The sequence below is a fragment of the Echiichthys vipera genome, assembly GCF_963691815.1.
Source record: "Echiichthys vipera genome assembly, chromosome: 6".
In the NCBI taxonomy this organism is placed as follows: domain Eukaryota; kingdom Metazoa; phylum Chordata; class Actinopteri; order Perciformes; family Trachinidae; genus Echiichthys; species Echiichthys vipera.
Window position 1 is genome coordinate 9,420,667 of NC_139831.1, and position 24,987 is coordinate 9,445,653.

The window sequence follows — 24,987 nt, forward strand, 5'->3', positions numbered from 1 at the left end:
TTTTATAATCCAGGTAACCAGAACTGACATCCTTGCTCTTTTTGTGAAAACTATACGACCGTGTTTATTTCCAATGAAAACATAATAAATCATGTATGAAATTATGAAAGAAGCCTGCACAGCACCAAATCTTGAATAGTGGAACGGGTTCACGGTAAAGAAAACAAAACTCCAGCGCTCACAAATGAGAAGTCGTCTTATTTATTGTGGGCGAAAACAAACACATTTCAGCTCAAAGCCCGCTGACGACGGCTTCAATGTGTGATCAAAGATCGTCGGGTATTTGTTTTTCAGATAATGGTAATACATGAGAGGCATGATCACAACTGCGGAAAAGAGCATGAAATCACCCTCTTCTCAGAATATTTACCAAGTTGGGTAATGTAGTGGTTCTCTGCAGGAGGATGAGGACAAGTAGAGTCTGAGTCAGTCTGCAGATGTGTGTATGACAGAGGGCTGTTACTGAGGCCCACTGTGGATCTGCCTGCACAGCAGGTGCATAATTCATCTGTAGTATGATTCATTCAGATCTGCAACAGCTTACAACTGTTAAGTATTAATAAAGGAAGGGCTGAAATGTTCAACAACAGATTAAATCCTGGCTTCGGTGGTTTTATTGCTGAGAAGTTGAAGTAATTTTAATTCAGCAATATCCTTTTATTACTTTAAAAGCTTCTCATCTTTGAGCTTGTGTCATCTGAGTTAAGAGGGGGAATCCTCTGGATCAAAGTCTGCAGTAGACACACCCTAATGCCTACCCCAGCACACACACACACACAGACACACAGACACGCACACACGCACACATACACACACACACAAAAGTGAAGGCCAGTATGTAACTTATCTCTTTCTTATGTAACACTGAGATTGTTTTATATTAATATAATTACTATATTTTATTACCGGACGATTGCAGGTTTCTCATCTAATGTGGTGCCATTATTAAACTAAAAAAGTCATTTAATCTCTATATGCAAAGAGGTCTGGGCCCAATGGTCACTCTTGAAGGTTTTTTATGACCGTGGGGCCCATTAAGCAAACAAGATATTTAGCACATGGCAGAAACACTGAAGTGTAATAAAAATATATTTTTATATATCCCCCTTGTCAAAACCTACTGCCTACCTTACCCACAGAGCACCTTGACTGCAGACAGAGTGGTGCTTGAATTGGTTGTGTTATGCTAGCGTTGGCTAATGAAGCCGTTAGCGAGAAACAGAGGTCTGATGAACTCACTTCTTTCTAACTGCACACCCCAGATTTTTTTTTTTTCATGTTCAACCTTGCAGTCTTCAGCTCCAACCACATGGACCCAGGTGACATGAGTTTATCAGTTTATCAGTCTTTGCACAACTTCCTCTGGAGACACAAAAGTACAAGTTTTTATCACATATGCAGAAGAACTTTAACCCGACTCCGCCAGATAGATTCATTCACATTTGCTCAGCATATCCATCTGGTAACTCTCGTTTGGAGATCTTTTAGGTAGATGCGGAAATACCGGTTGCTGATTGGATAAACCATCTGTCTATCACCAACATACGGGCAGAACCAACCAATCGGATCAACGAAGCGTAGGATGTACTTACAGCTCCGAAAGTAAACAACATGTCTGTAAAAGATATTTGCCGTTTGTGTAACGCAAATTTACGGATAAAAGGCACAATTTCAGGTGTCCGGTCCATATTCCAACAGAAGGATCCAAGAGAAAAAAGCAATAGCTGCGCTCATCTCATCCGCAGAAGCCGCCATTTTGTGTACACTGAATAGTCGCTTCTCGATGCGTCACACTTAAACCTGCCTCAAAACCAAACGCTGATTGGTTCGGTCACTTGGCAAACTTCTCCAAATTTTCTCTGGCGTACGTTACCAGACTTGATGGTCTCACGTGGCTAGTAGAACTTCCCAACACCTGTAAACCGACGGGAAAACTGAGTTGGAGTTTTACTTTAACACAGTTAAACACAGTTCATGTTGGCTGGGGTACCTGAGTAAATATACTTAGTTTTGGAAGAAAGAACTCAGATTTGCACCACTTTCAATGAAACTGTACTCTGTCTGAGATTGCACTTGAATTATTTTATTTATAACTCTTTTATTCGTCCTACCTGTGTCTTTTTAAACTTCATTATGTAAATCACTTTGAGTTGCCTCTGCGTGTAAAACGTGCTATATAAATAAACTTCCCTTGCCTTTATTGTGAGCCTCAAAGGAGAAGCAGAAAGGAAGGAAATGTGTAAGTGGCATGTGAGTGTCACTTGGCGGTCTGATTGATCGCCTCACTGATGAAAACACCCCCCCACATGGAAGCGGGGCCTGATTAAGTCCAGCTTTTTTCTGTTGTGTCTGTGGTGACTGATGAACATGCGGCGTCACTGTGCCAGCGCAACTCTGCTCCTCAACAGCAGAGGAAACGGTCACATCCAGGAAGGACGTGGAGAGCCTGATGGGAAGCGATGATTGAGTGTGCCTCCAATACTTACCAGTCATCATTACGGGAATTACGCTTCATCGACAGACTGCCTCTCCTCGGTCTAAATCCACCGGCTGCTCTCTGCTCTAAACAAATGAGCCAAACTTCACAGGCCTGGTCCAGTGGAAATTTATATTGATTTGATCTCTGCTTCTGGTTTCAATGATTGTGAAAAAAGGCACTGCAGGGAAACTGCTCAGACCAGTTCGGCAAGTGTTGTGTGTTGTGTTGTATCAGTGCACAGGTATGCCGACGTACCTGCATGGTGTATCTACATGAACAGGTGTGACTGTACAGGTAGACTTTGTTCTCTGCTGTGTTGTGCTGACTGGCAGTTGTTTACTCAGTTACATCCCGTAGATCTTAAACTTACTTTGAGCTGCGTGTGTGTGTGGTGAGGACAAGACAATATTATAAAGGCACCGTAAATGATGATGTAGATAATTGCCAGAGTCCAAAATTCAAAGGTAATCAGTTTTAAATGATAAAACAGAGGGAAGTAACAAATCCTTACTTCTTGGAAGATGGGATATGGAAAGTTCCTGATTAAACGCCTAATTGTCTCAGCTTATATTTTGTCAGATGTACAGTGAAGTAAGTATTTGCACAGACACACGTCTTTTACTTGTGTTGGCTCTGTTCTCCAACACATTGGTCCTGAAGTTTAAAAATATCTATAAGAGTAAAGTCTGATCAAAAAAATCCCAACTAAACCAGAAACAATCACAGTAATAAAAACATGCATTAGTGCTGCTTTCAAGCAGTTTTGGCCACCCAGAATAATTTATTGGTCATACTCATTTATGTAACTGTATCTGCAGTGTTTTGGCTGATATGTGATACAGATAAATGGCGGCTGTCTGATGGGATCTCATGTTCCACACAAATGCACTTTGTGTACCAGTTTTGCATAGAAAATCCTTATAACTTATACTTAAGTAACCGCTCCTAATTATAAGTGATTTATCTATGAATCTGCTGATTATTTAGCTTACGTTTTTCATTTGTTCTGTAAAAGGTTTTGTCCAGATCCAGAAGATATTCAGTTTATTATCATTTAAAAAAATGACTTAGTCAATCAATCGATAATCAAAGTAGCTGCAGATTTTTATTTTGTCAATCCACTGATTGATTTATTTAATCATTTTTGCTCTGTTTATACTGAGTTGTAGGTATAATTTACTACAACAAAAAGAGAATAATATCTAAATGTATTTGTGCAGTAAATGTAATGTCGGATGAAATAACTGATGTGCGTTTCTCACTGAAAATGTCCTTTCAATGGTTCAAACTTCCATCTTCCGTAAAATGAAGCAGAGTGTTTGTCATCTGTGTGTGCGGCCTTTATGTCTGACATGCAGTACACAAGTTTGTACAGTAACATTAGCGTTGCATTATGAATATATGATCCCAGCCACTTGGGAGGGAGATGAGGCCGGCCACACAGTTTAACTATTAATAGCTTCATGCAGAAGCCTTCGCTGCTGCTGCTGTTCTGTTCTGTCGCAGCACTTTGCACTGCAGCTCACATCTGTTATCGCTCTGAGCAGCAGGACTTCTCGCTGGAGCCCTGCTGGCACTAATCTGAATGGCCTGGAGTTATGCAAATGTTTCTCTGCTCTTCCTCCAGAAGGTGAGGGGAAGGGCTGTTTTATTTACGTCCGTGAATTCAGCACGGTCCAGAGACAGAGTGGCTCTTGTGGTTCATGACCTTCTGCTCAGAATATGTACCTTGTTGCCATGCCCTCTCAGCACATACTGTCTTTGAGTGTGATGCTATAATATAAAATATTTCTTTTGCAATGAAATTTAGGGCTGCAACTAACAATTCAAATGATCCGGTAATTATTCATCGTTTTGACTATAAAATGTCAGAAATGTTTGAAAAAATGTCCATCAAATCCCCCAGATCCAAGGTGACAAGTTTCAAAAATGATCTCATTAAAGAATCTGGAACCAGAAAATATTATGCTAACAAATCATCAAATCAAATAATTGCTGATGAATATTCTGGCAACCGTCAAATTGAACAATAAATGAATCTACTAACCGTAGCAGCTCTAATCGTGACAAAGCAAGACACGGAAGTTTTCACTCACGGTTCTGTGTATTAAAGATAAACTGAGTAACTACTGACAAAAACTGCTGCTTGTGCCTTTATACTGGATCTGTATCCGCTTTGTTTTCCTTCAGATGTCCGTACCTGGCTGTCCATCTGTCTCCTGCCATCCCAGTTTTCGCTGCCGTGCTCTTCATCTTCGTCATCGCCATGTTGCTGAGGACCAGCTTCAGTGACCCCGGGGTGCTGCCGCGGGCTCTTCCAGAGGAAGCCACATTCATCGAGATGGAAATTGGTGAGTTACAGGAAATGTTAGAGATATCTTGTCTTTACATTTAGCGTACTTTTGAGTTCTCAACCCTCTATGCTTTTGTTTAAAATATTCTCCCTTAAAACTTCAATAAATGAAATATTTACTGAATAATCATTATCAAAATAATTAAAAAAAACATCTGTATGTACTATCTATTCTAAGTTTAAGAGGACTGTGTGGTGTGGTTTGATCCGATGCACTGACCGTGACCAACACACAAATACAGAAATCTCTTATGTGAAATAACAAAAAGAAGATTGAGGAAATGCGTGTAGCCTTTTAAAGATCTGTTTAACAAGCTTCTGTGTTGCAGGATCACACATACACTCTGCTTTGGTGACATATAGACATATATCTTAAAGCTGGTATAATCCGTATTCTTATAATAACAATTTATTAAATCACAGTGTTCAGTCGGTGTGAAAGGGGTCGCTACCTAAAGAGAATTATCGCCTGGATCTGCAGGTCCCTGTGGCTTTATGCACTTTACGCTGAACACTGTGAAAGTAGCAACTAGATAGTGAAAAAAGTGGAGCATTTAGCAGCTAAAGAGTCAAATATTGTTCTCAGGAGTGGGAAGAGACCTAAAACAGAGCTAAAAGAAGAATGAATATTCGACCTACATTCATCAGGTGGGCAGAAACTGGCTGGATGTAAAAAAGCGACTGTATATGTCAATGTTGTCCAACTTGTTTTTGCTGCACCGTGTGGCCAAAACAACAAATACTTATTGGAGGTTTATGTATTTATTAGTATTTGGTCGGGATGTCACAATATGAGATTTTGATATTCTGATTATTGTCAGAGGAAATAAAACATTTTCATGATTATACGTCAGGGAATAATTTATTGGAAACTATAGAAGGAAAAAGAAACAAGCATTATTTTGGTTCAAATGCAAATAAAACATGTCAGCTGACTTTTATTGAAAAAAGAGGGTTCAACAAATACAACTGGAGTTACATGCAGGTAACTACTGCATTTCTCACAAGGTTTAGAAAGTAAACAGTAGCACGCTGGGCAACAATGCAAGAATCAGGACAGCACAGATATTGTGGCTTCTTCAGTTCTTACGGTTATGAAATCGTGACGTTATGTAACCGTGGTTATGGCAAAGTCGCTTAATCCCAACATCCCTAGTATTTAGAGAAACATTCAAATCTGGGTGGAAATGCAACATTTAAAAGAGTATTTACGTTTATAAACACATTCATTTCTTTTGCCATTAATTGCCATTAATGCACATCAACAGGTAATTAACATCACAAATGAATACAAAAAATCCTCTTGAGATCGGGTCTCATCTGTCACACACAGATAGCACTGTAAAGGGTATAGCACATATCTTAAATTGTTCTTTTAGATAATAAAAAAATAATAATAACTGAGAGTGTAAGTGTGGGGCAGGATAGTCAGTAACTGGGGTCCACCTTCCCATGAAAACAGGTAGTTTTAGCTGTAATTGGGCAGTCATGTATGCCATCATGTAGACATGTTTACTCTGTAACCACTAAGTGATCATGGAGGGTCAATTCATCCAATTGGTAGCAACAGTTTTTCTTGCAATCATCAACAAAATATATAATATATAACATTGTTCTACTAAACAGTTGATCGGGGAAACACAGAGAGTCCATAGGAAGGTCCACTGCCAAAATGTTTTCCAGTTGTTCTTTGACATATTTCCAAAATATTTGTATTTTCAAACTGTCCCAAAATATAAGGTCCCCGACCATACTACAGTTCCTCCAGCCTTTGTTGCTGGGATTGTTCTTGGAAACAAAAGTTGTTAGTGGTGTCCTGAAGAACCTCTGCATATCCATTTAATTTTGACTAGGATTATAAATATACCATGGTTGTGTGAATCTACAGAATGCTTGTTAGCACAGGATAAAGTCTGCAATGATGTCAGTTTATAGTGACAACAAAGGAACAGCCCAGTAGCATCTTTATTTAGGCATCTCCAGTAATAATACTGAGATCCACTGTCAGGTGTGAAGTGGCGTGTGGTCTCACTTCTTCCTGTGTAATTGCAGTTTAGCTCCTCACCTCGAAGTGTGCACGGTTATTCTGTGCTGCCAGTGCTGATGAAGCCGCCAGGCACAAATCCCTTATCTACAGCCATTCAAATGTTTAGTTAACAACTAACAGATGGTTATTACAGTTCATGCGCTGTTACATCATCATCGTCTAGGTTTTGTGTAAAATGGCGTCCAAATTAGGTGGAAGTAGCTCCATTGAAAGTATTTTGGAGGCATAAATACTTCAGCATATATGCCAGTTACGCAGTGAGCAGAAAGCCTCCATCCTGTTGGTTTATTCATGTTAGTTGTGCTTTACGTTGCTGAAGGTTGGTTGTGCTCGTCGGTGGATGTAGTGCTTAGTCTAGCACACATTCATTACAAGGGATCCTGTTGTCTCATTACACAAAACAAACTATACCCTGACTGTATCATAATGACAACTAAGTCGTTTCAAACAAAAGATAAATAAGCCTTGTTGTCTCAGAGCCGCTGTCAAGACTCTCTTTATATCTGGAGGAATGAGCTTTCCTCCTGCAGTATTTCTGCACCAGCCCTCCCTGTCTTCCTGTGTGGCTGTTCAACGTTCACTCTTTGTCTCTGTTAAAGATTCACGGTGTCCTTCAGCCATCACTCGTGCTCTCTCGCTCCAGTCAAGAGGCATGGGTCGGGACTGGTCTTTGGTTATGACAGAGGAGGGCTGTAAAAGCAAGGCTGGGGCGGTCGGTCCTCAGAGGACGGGTTAGCTTGCAGCCAGCGCTTCTCTCATCATGACTTTGACTCATCCCCCGTGCTCATGGCTCGCTGGTCTAACTGACTGCAGCTGTGATGACCTGTACAGCTCCTGCATGTAGTTTATGTGAGAAAGTCTCATTAGGAATTATTAATGTGAATAGAGCTGCAACTAATTTATTTAATGGATTATTTCCATTACTGATAAATTATTGAGCGTTAAGTCTTTTATTGGTCATATAATTATCAAAAATGCTCATCACTAGTTCCTTAAGCTCAAAGTGAAGTCTTTAAATGTAGTTTCTTTTGCAAGATCAGCAGAATAAAACCCAAATATATTTAATTTAGGGGAGCTATATGCAGTAAAGTGATAAACATGTGCGAGTGCAGGCACTTAAAGCTATAGTTGGTAGTATTCAGTAGTTCCATTTTTGCTGAAACTGTCACTTTATCCTGACAGCACAACAAGACAGTTGATCTGTGAAAAAGGCATGTATCTCTACCTCTCTGTCTGTCTGCTCCAAATGTCATCTGCTATGTTCACTGCACCTGACCGACAACCAATCAGAGCGGAGGAGTCTCTGACGCATTAACTGCTCTGAACTCCGATCAAACTGTGAAACTAGGCAGCGCTGATAAAACACGAATCACTGTTCTGTTACTGTGTTGAATATTTTGAGCATAAAGTGTTTTTTCAGAAACATATTTTAGTTTCTGTATATCCGTCAAATTAGAAAGTTTATCCTTTAAACTTTCTCATTTTACACTCAAATATCTTTCTAAAAAGACTTTATGCAAGAAATATGCAATACAGTGACAGAATATCGGTTCATGGTTGATCAGAGATCAGAGAAGTCATTGACGCGGCACCAGAGACTCCTGGCTCCAGCTCTGATTGGTTGTTTTTCTTCGGGCGCGTTGGAAACTAGCAGAAGGGCACAGAGAGGGCTCTGGGAGCAGACAGGAACAGAAGATGGAGATAAAGACGATGGCTTTTTCTTTTATAGATTCATTGTGTGTCTGCCTTTTCATGCCTTTATTATGAAAGGACAGCAAGAGGTTGAGTAGGAGAGAGAGGCGGCGACATGCAACAAAGGGCTGCAGGTCGTAATCGAACTCAGGCCGTTGTGTCAAGGACTTTAAGCTTCTGTATACATTTCTCTAACCCCTGAGCCCCCGCACGCCCCAGATGTATGACTTTTTCACAGATTGCCTGCCTCATTGTGGTATAGTGACAGTTTCAGTAAATATGAAAAAAAATATGGTTTTTGGTAAAAAATGTGCATTTGAAAAATATGCACTAAAGCAGCATAAATGAAGCACTTGGTTTAACAACTTCCATCCCACACTTGTAGCTCTTGTACAGTATGTTTTTTAATGTGTTGGAGTAGCTGTTTGCTGATAAGAGCGTGGGCGTGCTAACAGATAACAGCCAGCTGAGAAGGCTGCTATGGAGGATGTCATTGTGAGGCCGAGGCAGGCGCGTTGATGAAGCTCTACGTTGCTCAGTCCCCTCAGCCTGTAAGCCACAAGTCCCGAGGGGGAATGCTAATAGCGGGAGAGGCTTCCTCTTGGAATTTATAACGCCACTAACAGAGAGGCAGCTTTGCTACCCGAGGGAGGGGCAGCATCCCCCCGTGAGTGACGACTCCTTAATTTATTCTCTCCTGGGTTATCCCGAAAGCCACTAATCTTACATTCACGAGATGCATAATGCAGAGCCGTTTGTGCTGTCAAATCCAAAGTAAATTTCACAATCTTTATGTCTGTAGGTGCAATATGGATGGTTTTAATACAAGCTTGTAAATTTTCCACTGATTTATTAAGCAGAAACTGTTTTGTTTAACAGAGAGATTTGTACAAATGATAAAAATGCAGCTTGGTTTATGTCGATTTTCTTTCCTCATCTGTGAACTCTTTCTCCACAAACAGGTCAAATTTTCATTTTTATTTTTTTACTTCATTTAATTTTCTAAATGGGATTATTTATTGCAGATATTAATTATTATTCATTTATTTTCCCCCCGTTTTTTCTCCCTCTTCTATCTTTTCTTATATTTATTTTTATTCATTACCTTATTCACTTATTTATTTGTATTTTGTCATCTATCTATGCCATGCTACTGTATGTGTGTATATAATACCATACCACCTGCCTCTCATGCACACATGAACGTCATCCCCTTTTCTCTCTCTCTTTTTCCTGTCAGAGGGCCACAAGTCGGAGTTAAACTCTGGCCGCTGCAGCAAAGTACCACATTTCTTATCTTAATTTATCAACAGAAAGTCAAATGAGCATGCTCGCTCTTTTCCATCAGCCTCACATTCACGCTCTCCCTCCACAGCATGTTAATGGTCGATTTCTCTCTAACAGTTTCCCTCTGGGGAGACTCCAGCCAGCAGCCCTCGGGTCATTAGCCAGCCTCTCTTTCCTCCAGAGTTCCTGCAGCGCTTCATAATCAGAAAATATCTGAATTGCCAAGAAAAGTGAATGTGTGAGAGTTTCATTTGGTTGGAAAGAAACCATCTCACGTAAAAAAGATATATTTCAGTGTTGGGAAGGTTAGCTGAAGCCCAAAGGATTCTGGATGCGTTTTAGTGTTGCTATAATAATAAATAATATTAACAGCTCAGCAGCGATTACACATAAAATCCACCATCATCTATACTGTACCAGACCAATGTTGTCATTCACTGACATCCTCAAGGTTCAGCTGTCAAGATTTACGTCCCATTTCTTCTTGTCCTTGTCACTGAATCTCACATTTCTCACTGCCTGTTTAACACATTTCTGCATTAATGAACAGTTTTTACTTCCTCTCTTCAGTAAAAAAATAAAAACTGATAAAAAAGACTAAATAAGTGGCTTCTCCTGTTTCCCCCTCTCATCAGTGGAATATTATACACATTAGGGATGGGACAATAATTATTTTTGTTGAGAATAATGATTTAAAAAAAAGCTCACAGTCAGTCAATTGTGGTGAATTCCCATTATCAGGATAATCCTGAATATCCCCACGAGTGACTTAAACAGCAAATTGAATGCAGTTAACTCTAGTTTTTCCTCTAACTATAACGTTCATTTAAGTTCAGATCAAGTCGTAAAAGTGTTAATTTGCAATTAACATCACTTAAATTCTGCAAAATCTATTTGGCGACCCAAACAAGATCTCCTCTGACAGGTGTCCTTATTGTCATTATTTGTGAAAACACTGTGAGGTGTTCATTTGTTGACAGTTTGTGGTATTGTTGTATTATATTGTGATTAGATAACTTCTATAATTTCTAACTGTGTGATCGAGATTGCTAATGAATGTCTTTTGTTTCCACAGAGGCGGCCAACGGGAACGTCCCCGCAGGGCAGCGACCCCCGCCTCGAATCCGCAACGTTCAGATCAACAACCAGATCGTCAAGCTCAAATACTGCTACACCTGCAAGATCTTCCGACCACCTCGAGCATCTCACTGCAGCATCTGTGACAACTGCGTCGGTAAGAAACGTTCTCTGATCTGCCGTCACACGCTTTACAAAGTGAGAAGACAGCTCATTGAAATCGGTCTATTTCAGGCTTTCAGAAATAGAAAGGTGAGTGGTGTTTGTGGGGAAAAATAGCTTCCTGATGTGATGATTATTACCAAATTACCTCTCTGCATTCAATAATGAAACAATGTGAAATCATAGCTGTGTGTGTGTGTGTGTGTGTGTGTGTATGTGTGTGTGTGTGTGTGTGTGTGTGTGTGTGTGTGTGTGTGTGTGTGTGTGTGTGTGTGTGTGTGTGTGTGTGTGTGTGTGTGTGTGTGTGTGTGTGTGTGTGTGTGTGTGTGTGTGTGTGTGTGTGTGTGTGTGTGTGTGTGTGTGTGTGTGTGTGTGTGTGTGTGTGTGTGTGTGTGTGTGTGTGTGTGTGTGTGTGTGTGTGTGTGTGTGTGTGTGTGTGTGTGTGTGTGTGTGTGTGTGTGTGTGTGTGTGTGTGTGTGTGTGTGTGTGTGTCAGAATAACAGTGTTTGAGGAATGTGTCTGAAGGGAGATTAGACTCATAGGCGATGAGAGGAGACAGTGGAGGCTCAGTCAGGAAATAAGTGCTCAGTCATTGTGAACACTGGTTCATCTGTATCCACCTGCTGTAGAAACACACACACACACACACACACCCACACACACACTAGTGTGACACAGCACTATGCCTCAGTCCCTTTTTTACTGCAGTCATATCTTTTCTTCCTGAAAGTATCATTGTTTACAGCGGTTAAAGTCTGGCACAGAAAATGGAGCATAATAAAAAATGGCCAAACTGCGTCGCAAAGTATATTTGTTTATACCCGGAGCCTTCTCTCTGAATGCACCACACAGTTGAAATAAAACAATAACTATGGAGGAAAAGTGATCTCTCGGCTCCAGACCTTTTTTTTTGTCAAATGGACAATGTTGCAGTTTGGTTTGATTATCAAGCTCGTAAAGTGCTCTGAGCTTTAAAGCTGATGTAGGTGACGTCCCGTGAAAAATGAGAGGCAGATGGCTAACGGAGACTGTAGGCTTCGCACTCCACCTCTTTGACCATTTTTTGATTAGTTGGGAGCGACGCCAGACACTGCCAAAATGGCAACAGCTGGAGATGTGAGAGCCACCGACTTTGAGCTTCATTTGGATTCTGCAGAAGTATATGGCTGACATGACGGAGACTACATTTTTATCAGTCTATATCTACAAGACAAAGAGTCTAAAGCCATGCTAGCTGCTCTGCGAGGCTGCACTTTGAGCTCAGTGCTGACAGTCACGATGCTGATGTTTAGCAGGTACAATGTTTACCATGTTCACGCTCATAGTTTAGCGTGTTGGTTGAAGCCAATGGCCCATCTGACAAACACTTCCATCTCTAGAGCCAAGAATTATAGAAGGAGGACTACAAAAAATGTTCCTTGATTGCTTACCAAATACACAGACACCTAAAGAAAGCACAGAAACTTCTCTACTCTGTAAATAATTTAAAATGATCCATTTATTTTGACCTTACATCTACAAGCTGCTTCACATCTTGCATTACTGCCTGGGTATTTACTGAATATATTGTTGTGAAACTCCATCCCAGCTGTCCGTTTGACCCTTCTCTGCTTTCATCTGGCTCTCCTCCAAATTATAGCCGTAGTCTTTCACTAAAGTACTGGTGTATTTTTAACACTGGATTTCCAAAAAAAACTCCTTTTTCTCTTTTTTCAGACCGTTTTGATCACCACTGTCCATGGGTAGGCAACTGTGTGGGCAAAAGGAACTACCGATACTTCTACATGTTCACCCTGTCGCTCTCCCTGCTCACCATTTACATCTTCACCTTCGACATCGTCCACGTGGTGATGCGTGAGTATCCTGTCGGTTATTTGTCCCATCAGAAGGAGAAAACATGTCTGTTAGGAGGAGGAGGACGTGGGTAGTTACAAGAATGTGACAAAACGAGAAGAACGACCTGAGACACAAGCTCACTAGAAGCTTCTAGTGTACATGTGCTGAAACTATGACCTAACTCAGACCAGATTTTCTTGCAGCGTGACATGACATGACATGACATGCAACTGACAGCTTGACACGATTACTCTTATATCCTCTTCCTCCTTCTTCCTCGTTCTGCCCAGGGCAGACAGCAAGAAAGCAGAGAGGCGAGGAAACCGTGTCTTTCTAGTCAGGATAATTAGCTCTGGGCTTGTTATCGTAATTCTAGAGTAATTGGTGCCTTTTCAGTACAGAATAAATGAATAAAGGAAGCAGTGGGAAGTATTTTCTTTTTAACGTCTCTCTGTGTTGCTGTGTTCACAGGTTCAGTGGATAATGGCTTTTTGAACACTTTGAAGGACACACCTGGAACATATCCTTTTAAGCTCTGACCACAGTATATTAGCCATTAATACAGCCGCCCTGTGGGCCATGTTTGTCAGGTTTCCCACAATAGAAAATGGAAAAACATCAAGATCATTTTCAAGTATCACACCCCGACTATGAACGTTCCCTTAAACTCACTCCAAACATTGATTATCAAATATTAGCTTAGCATCTGTAACTAGACCAGGAGGCAAGCTTGGATTTCTTTACACGTTCATTTTAGCCTCCAAAACCTGCTAAAGTGTAAAGACGGACATAGGTACTCCATACACTCCCCCCTAATTAGCTCGCTATCTACAGTTCATAAACTGTGCTCATCAGTTGGAGAAGCTGCTTTAGTAAAGTAATGACATTCTTATAGTGGATCAACTGCACTGAATGATCAGTTAATAGTAACTGAATATTTTATTGACAAAACTAAATTCCAACTGGTTATTTTTTTTTATTTTATTGCACAGTAGAAAGGGTCAAAACCTCCTGCATTTAATCTTTAAAAAAAAAAAAAAATTGTTCGGCTTTGGTTGCTTTTGCTGAGCGCCACTGGCTTTAATCTTGTTGCATAACTGTTGTCGTCACCTGCTGTCCAGTGTTTAATGAGTGACCACGTGTCAGACAAAAAACATCTGCCGCTGTTTTCTTAACTGGAGTCCACTGTGCTGGAGGTGTTGGTGTGTTTCTTCACCCTGTGGTCGGTGGTGGGACTGACCGGCTTCCACACCTACCTGATCTCCCTCAACCAAACCACCAACGAGGATGTGAGTGCATCTCCCTGCATGACTAATGCCGTCACATCTACAGTTGGTTTTAACTTTGAATAATCCTGTGAGGCACAATGCTGCGCTTTGTGTCTAATTTATTTGTTTTTCACTCTTTATGCAAATGAACCATGAGTTGTACACATGGACAGACAAGATTAACTCATTATTTTGTTAGTTTAGCTTTCGTTGATATTATTATCATTATTACTACTTTATTACTGGCAATGCATTCATATAGGCTAAATTTGTCTTACTAACTGAAAACAGCAGTAGATAAAAAGCAAAAAAGAAATAATCAAACTTTCAGTTTACCTTTAATTGAACATATACACGAGTCTCCGTTGTCCAGACTACAAATTTGATTGTGACATCTTGGTTTCCCTGGGCCAAAACCCAGAAGGAGGTGATAATGTACCTGAACCATTTTATTTTTGTTTGTTTTTTAACCAAAAAAACACCAGAAGAAGAATAACATTGCACTGTATCAGTTTTGTTGCTTGGTAGCTAATACTGTAGAGACACATGCACTTGGGCTTATAGTAAAAAATAGGGAAAGGCTGTTTACACCCTGGTACAAATATCAATGTAAACTATTTGTACCCAGGTGTTGTTAGCCAACAATGCTATTTTCACCCATTTTGCCTAAACCTAAGTCACCTATAAGTAAGTCGCTCGGATGAGGGGTCGGGTGTAAATGGCCAGATCGCAGGGCAAAGGTTAATTTTCCCCGGGTGTAAATAGACACTGCGTAAAAAATATCCGGTAGCTCTGCGATTTGCCCAAGAATCACGAAGGGGCTAGGTGCAAATGAACGCGAAACTGTGACCTAAATATTCAGGCACTTTTTTGCGCTGCTGATTGGTGCAGTTGCCACCATTATTTTCAGCTACCTAAACAGTTTTAACTCTGACTGCTTGTAAATGTACCATTAACGTCATGTTGGAGAAAAGTCCTGCCCCAATGATCATTCTTCGATGAGATAAAGAATGCTGATATATCTTTAGATGAAGATTTTAAATTTAGATTTCCTTTCATGTAATCGCTAAAGTTCTAATAGTCCTAATGAAGATAAAGTAGAGTCGTGTGCGTTATCAGGCAGCCCCGTTTCACGTGGCTGGAAAGACAAACATACATCACAGAGGTGTAAACACTACGATTTCTAAGACTACAGAGCTGTTTCCTTGACAACGGCCCGGCCTCTTTCAGCACTGAAGGAGGGAGGGATGGTAAACTGTAACTTGTCAAACAAACGGCTATTATATTGTAAACTTCATTAAAGCAAATACAGAAAAAACTAGAAAAACTAGAGATGTGACGGGATCACATCAGCTGCGATGCCAAATCAGGCCAGGGGGCGTAAAGCGCTGGAGCAACGGCCCCTTTCCCTACTTCCTACCCCCCTACTTCTGGACCACACCCATCTTTGACCTCGGCCTTCATTTTGAACTACACACCTGTAATGTTTTGGGACTATATCTTCATGGTTGTGACCCTATTGCAGTGTAAAAATGTGACCTCAGACAGACTCAAAAACGCCTCCGTGGTGGTTTCTGCTATAGTAAGTGTCTCCAGAACCACATTTCCCCATGTCAACACACACACACACACACACAGAGTGACATGATGAAAACAATACCTGAGTAAACAAGAGAAAGTCTATTTATAACTGCAGCTAAAGCCGAGACATACTGCATGTGGTTTTTGTTTATCTTTCCCTTTTTTAAAGGTCCTGTGTTATAAAAAGTAAGATTTCCATTTATTTTTTAGATATATTATAAAGCAGCTGGAGGTGTTATATAAATACTGTGAAAGTATCAAAATGCACACAGCCCGTATTCAGAAACTGTGTCTTTAAACGCGCCGTCAGGACTTCTGTACAGTTGTGATGTCACAACTGTAGTTGTTTAAGCAATAGCTCACGGCAGGTCGCGGTTTGTTGTGATTTTATCGCAGCTGAGGGGCGTTTTTTGGCCTGACACGAAAAATCTTTATTAAGTAGAAAATATAGAAAAGTTATATTCACTATATTTTTATTAATAAATAATAATGGCCCTCCTGGGTTGAGCCTGACTGGACTTTTTCGAGAGACGGACGCTAAAATGGAGCATTTACAACATGAGGTATATTCAGACGGACAGTATGAGAAAAATAATGTGTTTTTTTGGACATTAAAGCTTGCAAACATGTGATTAGCATAATATGAGACCTTTCAATCAGATTTGACTGCAGGCAGACTGGACCACATGGAGAGACCCATCTTTCTATTCTGAATATGTCCTATTTTTATCCAGTTCTGCCACACGGAGACCAAACGTGGCCGATACAGAAGGAACACTTTTATTCTGTTCAGAGGCGAAGCCAAATGACAAATTGGCTGGTAAATGCTTGGACTCCTCTCTGCTCACGAGCCGCCGTCTTCTAAAGATCTAAAAATATGCACAAAGAGCTGCTCTTCATAGAAACCGACGATAGAACAGGGCTGAAAAAAGATCAGAACAGACCAGCTGGTTTCTGACTCTCCACCTGTCAGCTGCATTTAGAAGACGCTCGTGAGGCTAAATGAGATGAGAAAAAAGTATTGATTGCTTGATCAAATGACCACTGAGTCATTATTGAGTCACGCCTATTCAGGCTGATGTGAAGCAGGAGATGAGAGGTGGTGGTGATGCAGCCGGATGAATCCACAGAGGGAGTAATTTATGTTGTCTGTGTATGCGAGCGTTAACCGTGTGTGTACTTTGTCGGAGGCTTTGTTAGTTTAGATCTGACTGCAGAGGCTCTGAAGAAGCAGAGAGCAGCGGCAGCGGTGGTGGGAGGTTCTAGATGGCTGAAAGCAAGAGTGCACTCATACTTTGTTGCAATGATTAATTTATAATTCCCCCTTTTTTTTCTTTCCTGTGGGAAAGCTGGCCTCATTTTTTTGACTTAATCAGTAATGCAGCTCTGCAATGTGCACCTACAGTAGAGTGTAACGCTGCTGAAACAATGGCTGTCAGCTCGGCCACTTCGATATTTGTGATTGGCCTAATAATAGATGCATCGATACCTGCAGGGGCTGGGCACGCTGCCAGAAATACTGCTGTTGCAGAGAGGTGGAGGTGGAGGGTAAGGTGGAGTGGGAGGTGGAGGGGGTGAGAGGAGGAAGATAGAAATGGTGGGATAACGGCAAACGAGAGAAGGCACCTTGAGTGTTGTAGCTGCTCTAGGCGCTCCCATAGGATGACACATGCTCTGTCAACTGTGTCTCCTACACACACACACACACACACACTCACACTGATACACACACACACACACACACACACACACACACACACACACACACACACACACACACAGACTGTTGACCTAGATCCACTGCAACTAAAAAAAGAGCAGTTTTCTTTTACTCACAGGGTCAGTGAGTACAAACTCACGCTGTTCAGGGGTCAGTTAAAATACATCCATCTACTTTTTTTCTTCTTCTGCGTGTTTTTTGTGTAAATAAAAATATACATTGAGTTCTTTAATGTAAGTGCATATCAGAATGTGGAGTGAAGTGGACTGGAGGAAGAAATCAAACACAGTAACAATATCAGACAGTTTAAAGAGATATATGTAAAAAGATAAATTGTGAGGTATAGAAATGAGAATATGTAAGATGAGGAGGTAATGTAAAGCACGCTGATGGGGATATTGTTTTTCTTTTTCACATTCTTGGGTAGTGTTGATGATTGTTAGTATAGAGTAGTGGTAGGACGAGACAAGCATAGTGCTTCTTCCCACTCTATGTTGAACATATGTCAATTTAAATGTTGGAAATAAAGTGTAAACAATTCCACTGAATTGTTATAGTGCCTTTTTAGCTGAATATTAACTCATTATTGTTATAATTACTATTATAATTAACTTACTATTCATTGCCAGTGGCTTCCTTTGTATGAATTCTCAGATTTCTCAATGAATTATTAAAGTGGATATAGTGTTGCTGTGCTCGTTTGTGCCCGTTGGCACATAGAGTTCCCATTAAACCAGGAATCCTTAAATCCCTGACAAGATCCTTTTTAGTAGGTCAAAGCCAAGCCTGTGGGAAGAACATCTAAAAACAGGAACTATGCTTTTGAATAAGGTATAAGCACTGGGAAAATGAGGGAAGGTTTTGCTGCAGCAGTGATGAGTGTTTTTTTTCTTTTTGCCCAGATTAAAGGATCCTGGTCGGGAAAGAACAGAGTCCAGAACCCGTACAGCCACAAGAACATCATCAAAAACTGCTGCGAGGTGCTGTGTGGGCCGACGTACCCGAGGTAACAGAAACAGAATCCCACATCTTTCATGTTTAGTTCATCGCCATGGCGTCTATATGAAGCTTTTGCTGCCTCCCTACTGTTATCACTGCGCTCTGTATCAGTGCCTGTGATAGATGAGACTTTTCGATTCGTCCCTCTCCTACACTTCGTCCTGGTAAATAACGAGCAGGATGCAGTTAGTGACTGACCGCCTTGTCTCACTCTCCAGCGTCTTAGACAGAAGAGGACTGATGCGGGAGGATTCGCCTGTTTCAGCTACATCTGCTGCACCCCCCTCCTCCAGCAGCAGCAACCCAGTGTCACAAACGACGGTGAGCGCACACACACACACGTACACACTTTACCCTCCCCTTTCACACACTCCTCTGGCACTAAAGTGGATTGAGGCCGCAAAGCACAGCATAGTGAATACAGAGCAGGCATAAAAACAGAGTCCAAACCTATGACAGAGTGCCGTAGAGAAGAAAGGATGTGTGTGAGAGGAAATGGAAAGCACTTTTCTTATCAAATCATTAATATCTCGACACTCATGGATGGGGAGACATCTCGTGGCTCTTTACATGTTGATCCATTTCTAACTGTTAATGTATTAACAGTTAAATAACTTGCTTCTTTGTCATATTAAGATAAAAACACGATAGATCATGTTGACATTCGCCACACAGGTAATGCTGAGCGACAAAATGAATAGTTCTAACTATATAAATATCTACTGTATATATTTTAATGATTCTATGTTGGAAAAACCAGCAGGCGAACTGCGTTATGGCAACGTTAGTACTACATTATTATTTGGACAGCGCTTTACATTCTCATCTTCGCGTGTTTTGTTCATTTTGCAATAAAGTTCTTAATAAAATGAGAAAATACAAGGATAGACTTTACCATGTGGTGATTTTATATAGACTATTTATTAATGGAATTACCAGAAAACCAAGAGTCCAAGAGTGATAACAACATTTGCACATTTACATTCATTTCATTTTCATTTGTAAACAGGAAAAGATCAAAAGTAACATGACATGTTCATTGGCTTGACTAAAAAAGACAAAATCACATTTCCATCTTACTCGTACCTGGGTATTTGGGCGGATGCTGGGTGAAGAAACTGAAGGTTGGACTGGTTTTTTATTATCGAGGGCTGCCTTAATTTAGCCCTTAGGAAAACACTTGTGCAGGCATCCTCTGTGCTGCCGGGTTGAAGAACTACACCCAATATATTTTATTACATTTCTTAAAAGTCTCCATTACATTTGGGATGTAAATCTGGACCGTTTGGATGCACCACAAGGCGGTAATTCTAGTTCTCTAGCAGCGATGTGTGCAGGTTTTTTAAAAAGAAAACAAATATCTTATTTTGTGTTCCTAGGACTTTGTACTAGTGTTGTATCAAAGTGTAAAATTGTGGTATCATGGCAACCGCACCTAAAACAGTCGTCCAGTTATAAATTATCATAAACAACATGCTTGTTGTTGTGTGTCCATGCCTGCAGCTCAGTTTGTCATCATCGTCTCTCTCTCTCTCTCTCTCTCTCTCTCTCTCTCTCTCTCCCCTCCGCCTACAGAAAACCTCAGCGCCGCTCATCCCCAACGAGCACACACCTGATGATGCCAAGCCGAGCATTGCCGCCTCAGCAGAGAAGAGCGCCTCCCCCAAAGAGGAACTCCCTCCTGCTCCAAAGGTCCCGCCCCTGGCTTCACCCGAGGCTGACGCAGAAGCACCCGTCGCCAAGGACAAGGCCCATTAGCTGCATGATGGGGCGGCTCTCGTCGTAGCCACTCCCCCCGGCATCCTGCCTGGCCAGGAACCGAAACATTAATAATCAATGTGTGATTACTGTGCGGGTGACTCAGTTATTCTCCGACGCCCGCCCTACATTCCATCAGGAGAGCGGAGTTTCTGCGGCAGCTCCTCCTCTCCCCTCCTCTCCTCATCAGTAACTGCAGAGCTCTTTGATTGACACTTACTCCTGCAGGAGGGGGAGTGATTTAATGGAAAGCCAGCAGCTTCCTCCGTCTTCTGAACACTGCATGGAAAAGACACGCGGGTGGAGAAGCTGCTGGAAGAAGTGTTTGACCTGTGGGTCGCTCTGATTGTCAGTACTACTTTTGTTCTTTATTTAAAATTGCATAATGACATTTATTGTGAGAGGCCAGTTCAAATATACTCCTGCAAGTGTCTGGCAAAGACAATATTACTTCTGGACATGTAAAAAACGTCATACATACAGTCAGTTTTTGTTGTGTGCGCATTACATGCCCTATGCAAACCATGAGAAGGCTGGGCAGCTTTTAGAGGAGTGTGGACAGAAAGGACATGCAAATCCTTAGCTGAGATATCTTAAATGCTCCTTCCAGGCAAGTCAAAATCTACCTTGTATTCTGATATTGCTGCATTCAGTACTGTTGTTTCTTATGTGCATCTATTTTTTATTTAAAAGTGATCCAGACCAACGCCTGTCCTTCCATTTTTATATATCAAGGATGAAGTGTGACGTCGGTGCTCTGAAAGTGCTCAATGCACAGTTAAAGTCTTGAAACAGGAGACGCTCAGTCCCATTGTGTGAGAGGAAAAAGGCCTGACTTCTGATGATAGTAGACACTAGAGCCGCATTTCCATCAAACACTCTCGGTGTAGTACCTTTTAGAACATGTACCTAAACGCTTGATCTGTTGTGCATTTCCACCGCTGACGGTACGGAGTCTACGGAAATGAGCGTATAAACCTTTTCATTGCTCACTGCTCCATCCGCCTCTCACTGCATTTCCTCATCTGAACATCTGCGCAAACCGACAGACTGCAGTGTTTTCTAGCTCCACCTATTAGTGCCGGATCAGTATACAAGGTGTGTCAACGAAGGGGTAATGAAAAAATAGGATGCAATGGTACCAACCACAACTTTTGACAATGGAAAAGCAAAAATAAGTTGTAACTAATTGAACTGAACCGGACTGCTCGGTGTAAACGAGGCTGCGTAGTAACAGTGCCTTATCATAACAGCCGCACCATCAAATGCAGCTGAGGTCGACCGACAGAGGAGCCGTCGAGATCCGTTCTAACCACTGATGTAGTGTTCAATGAGAAATGCCAACGTTCATACACTAAGTCCAGTTGTTCCCAACCTGGAGGTTAGGACCCACCATAAGGCGTTAGATGGTTTAAGTAACAGTTTGATATTTTGAGAAATGGCTTATTCACTTTATTGCAGAGAAAAGATCAATACCACCCTCATGTCCTGTCATGTACAGTCAACATGAAGCTAAAGATGATAGCTTAGCTTAGCTTAGCTTAGCATAGCATACACACTGGAAATGGAGGGAAACGGCCAGCCTGGCTCTGTCCAAAGGAACAAAATCAGCACCCCAAACACTCACTAATTAATACATTAAACTGCATGTAATCATTGTGTTTTTTAATTTTTTTGGCAGTTTTTTTTTTAGCCTTTATTGTTTAGGACAGACAGGAAATGGGGTGAGATAGAGGGGGAGATATGCAGCAAATGGCCGCAGGTTGGAGTCGCTGCCTCGGCGACCTTCAGCCTCTTTATGCGAGGCGACTGCTCTAACCGCTGTGCCACCGGCCGCCACCATTTAATTAGCCTTAGACTTCTCTTTATTGATCCTTTGGGTTGAACTCCCGCAAGGAAATTGAGTTTCCAGCAGTTTACAAAAACACAGAGAAGGTATAAAAAAAATACAGTATACGATAAACAATGAACTCTTCGCTAAATAAATACAGAAAGTATTAAAAAAAAAAAAACAGTAAACAATAAACTCTTAGTTAAATATATATGAGGTAGATGTAAGAATACAGGTCAAATAAAATTCATGGAAAGTTAAATCAGATAAGTTAAATGTAGAGGAAATGTATAAGATAAAATATGTATGACTGTATATGACAGACTTTTGTTTTTGTATGGCGGGAACTCTTTCTTGACTCCCTGATGTTTTCACACTTTTGTGCAGATTTAACTAAATCAATTGTGAGCTTTAGAGTTGCTGCTGGTGAGCCGTTTCCCATCGTTTCCAGTCTTTATGCTAAGCTAAGCTAACCAGCTGCTGGCTTCTTATTTAACGCAAAGACATGAGTTGAATCGATCTCTCAGCAAGAAAGCAAATAAAAAAGTGTATCCCCCAAAGTATTCATTTTGATAGGATAGGAAATAAACATGATTTCGGATTTTTTCTTATGAAATACAGTGATTTGTTTTCAACCCTCTTTGGTTGAACTGGTCCCAGCTGTTAGATTAATGTAATAACTGGGGTTTAAGGGGGTCACTGGTCTGAAAGGTTGGGAACCACTGACTTAGACCTTGAGAAGCAAAGACTAAGCAAAGCCATTGTTGAATTGTAAATAGTTTTAGCAGGAAAAACGAGGAGGAACGACTGCAGCGGGGGTTTTGACGTATGAGCCGGTGTTAATGACGCTGCCTAATCACACTAGAGCTGGTCTTCCTCCGAGTCCTCTCTCTTCCTGCCGTCTTCCCTCTATACAAACATATTTAACTCTTCTCCTCCTCGCATCTGTGCTGTGGCGGTCCTCCCTACAGTACGCCCAAGGCTCTTTATCGCTGTTATTATTTTTCACACATCCACAGCCTTTAATGTGGCCGGAGAGTTTGTTTTGTGTCATCACCGATCGCTCGAGGGGACAGCATCCACGCAAACAGAGAAGAGGGAGAGAGAGAAAGTGAAGCTTATTCTTAGTATTTAAACTAGCTGATAGCAAAGGGTCTTTAATAGTGATTGTGTTGTGTGAGAGGCAGAGTTGGTGTTTGTGAAATATACTCGTGTAGAAGTCCTAGTGTGTCAGCTTTGTATCAGAAATCTGCCCAAGATGATTTACAATGAATTTCACCTGAAGATTTAAAAAACATTTGCAAACGAGTGGAAAAATAACTTTAGGATGCTGTTGGATTAGTTTCACTGTACCATAAGATTGGTGGAGCCGTTTTGAAGACACCTTGGATGGTAAAAGATTAATCCTGGCCAATATTTTTAGCTGTTGCTTCATCTATTGATGGTTTTCTTGATTTTATGACTGATATCAGAAAATAAACACGTTAGTTAAGTTTATTTTGTCCAATCAACAAGTCCAAAAATGTTAAAGTAACAGAAAATCAGTAAATATTTACATTTAAAAAGCTGGAGCTAGCACATTATGGGCATACGTGCTTTATATAATTGTTGCCAATCAATTTTCCGTCGATCGACTAATCAATGAATCGACCGACAGTTTCAGCTCGTGATTAATCTCCGCACTCGGATGAGAAAAGGAGAAATAAGTGACACTTCTCTGTTGGAAGAAGCTGCGGCAGTATTGTTTCTGTGAAGTATAAAAAAAAGTGACTGAGTGTTTGGAAAATAAGACGTTCTACACATAGGCTGTATAATTATTCATATATGTATTATACAGTCTATGATACCAAACCAAGAACAGGTTGGTTTTTCTTTTTTAAAGTTGAATTTAGTGGCTGATGTTTGTTTGCGGAGACTTCGGTGTGTTTGATCGATTTGCGTCGCTGTCACCGAGAAGCAAGAATGTATGATGGATATTGGATAAAAGAAGGGACGGAGATTGAAGTTTAGCTTTGTGGACTGCAGATCCGAGTGGAGCTCTTGTACGTGTGATTCCTGTGTTAAAATGCCATGACGTGGTCAGATCTGAATGCTCTGATCGATCTATTACATTGCATTGTGTAAACAGATACAGAACTATACTCTTTATTTATGTTCACTTTGTTTAGCATCAGCACTGTGATTATGTGTGTTTCATTCAACCTACTTCACTTCTTTTTACATGATCAATGTGTCTGGTAAATAAACAATATTGTCTTATTATTGTTTGTCTTTTAAAATACGTTTTCTTCGGGTGGGAGATACTGAGGCCCAGAGAAATAGAGAATAGAGACAACGAAAAACAACAAACGCAGTAAATTATTAGAAATATGAACTAGTCACAGTATGTCATCAAATATATCATAAATAAGTCAAACCTTTTTTTTTATGACTTAGGTCATAGTATATTATGTGATTAAAATATTATATAAAAAGTAATTATGTGATTAAAATATATTAAACAAATATATTATGTCATTAAAATATAAAATAAAAAGGTCATATTATATTATGTGATTAAAATATTATTAAAAAGTAATTATGTCATTCAAATATAAAATAAAAAGGTCATATATTGTGTGATTAAAATATTAAAAAGTCATAAATTGTTATTAAAAATATAAAATACATGTAAATATGTCAATATAAAATATAAAGGTCATAGTATAATATGTCATAAAAATATAAATAAAAAAATATGTCCTTAAAATATATAGAAAAGTAATATATTATGTTATTAAAATATAAGGTAAAAAGGTCATATTTTTATTAAAAATATAATATATATATATATATATATAAATAAATACGTCACAAATAAAAAAATACAAAATATAAAGGTCATAGTATATTATGTG

The 24,987-nt window shown here is 40.3% G+C and overlaps 1 protein-coding gene across 1 annotated transcript in view; it reads left to right on the plus strand.

Moving 5' to 3' along the window:
* The window catches only part of zdhhc9 (zDHHC palmitoyltransferase 9), a 31,404-nt gene extending 7,118 nt beyond the window's left edge, over nt 1–24,286 (plus strand). The window contains exons 3-10 of the mRNA XM_083915059.1: nt 4,670–4,830; nt 10,934–11,092; nt 12,814–12,951; nt 13,405–13,451; nt 14,118–14,222; nt 18,405–18,508; nt 18,720–18,822; nt 20,077–24,286. Coding sequence (XP_083771185.1) covers nt 4,670–4,830; nt 10,934–11,092; nt 12,814–12,951; nt 13,405–13,451; nt 14,118–14,222; nt 18,405–18,508; nt 18,720–18,822; nt 20,077–20,259 — 1,000 coding nt within the window. The 3' untranslated portion in view covers nt 20,260–24,286. The remainder of the gene's footprint in view (nt 1–4,669; nt 4,831–10,933; nt 11,093–12,813; nt 12,952–13,404; nt 13,452–14,117; nt 14,223–18,404; nt 18,509–18,719; nt 18,823–20,076) is intronic.
* Nucleotides 24,287–24,987: the final 701 nt, after the last annotated feature.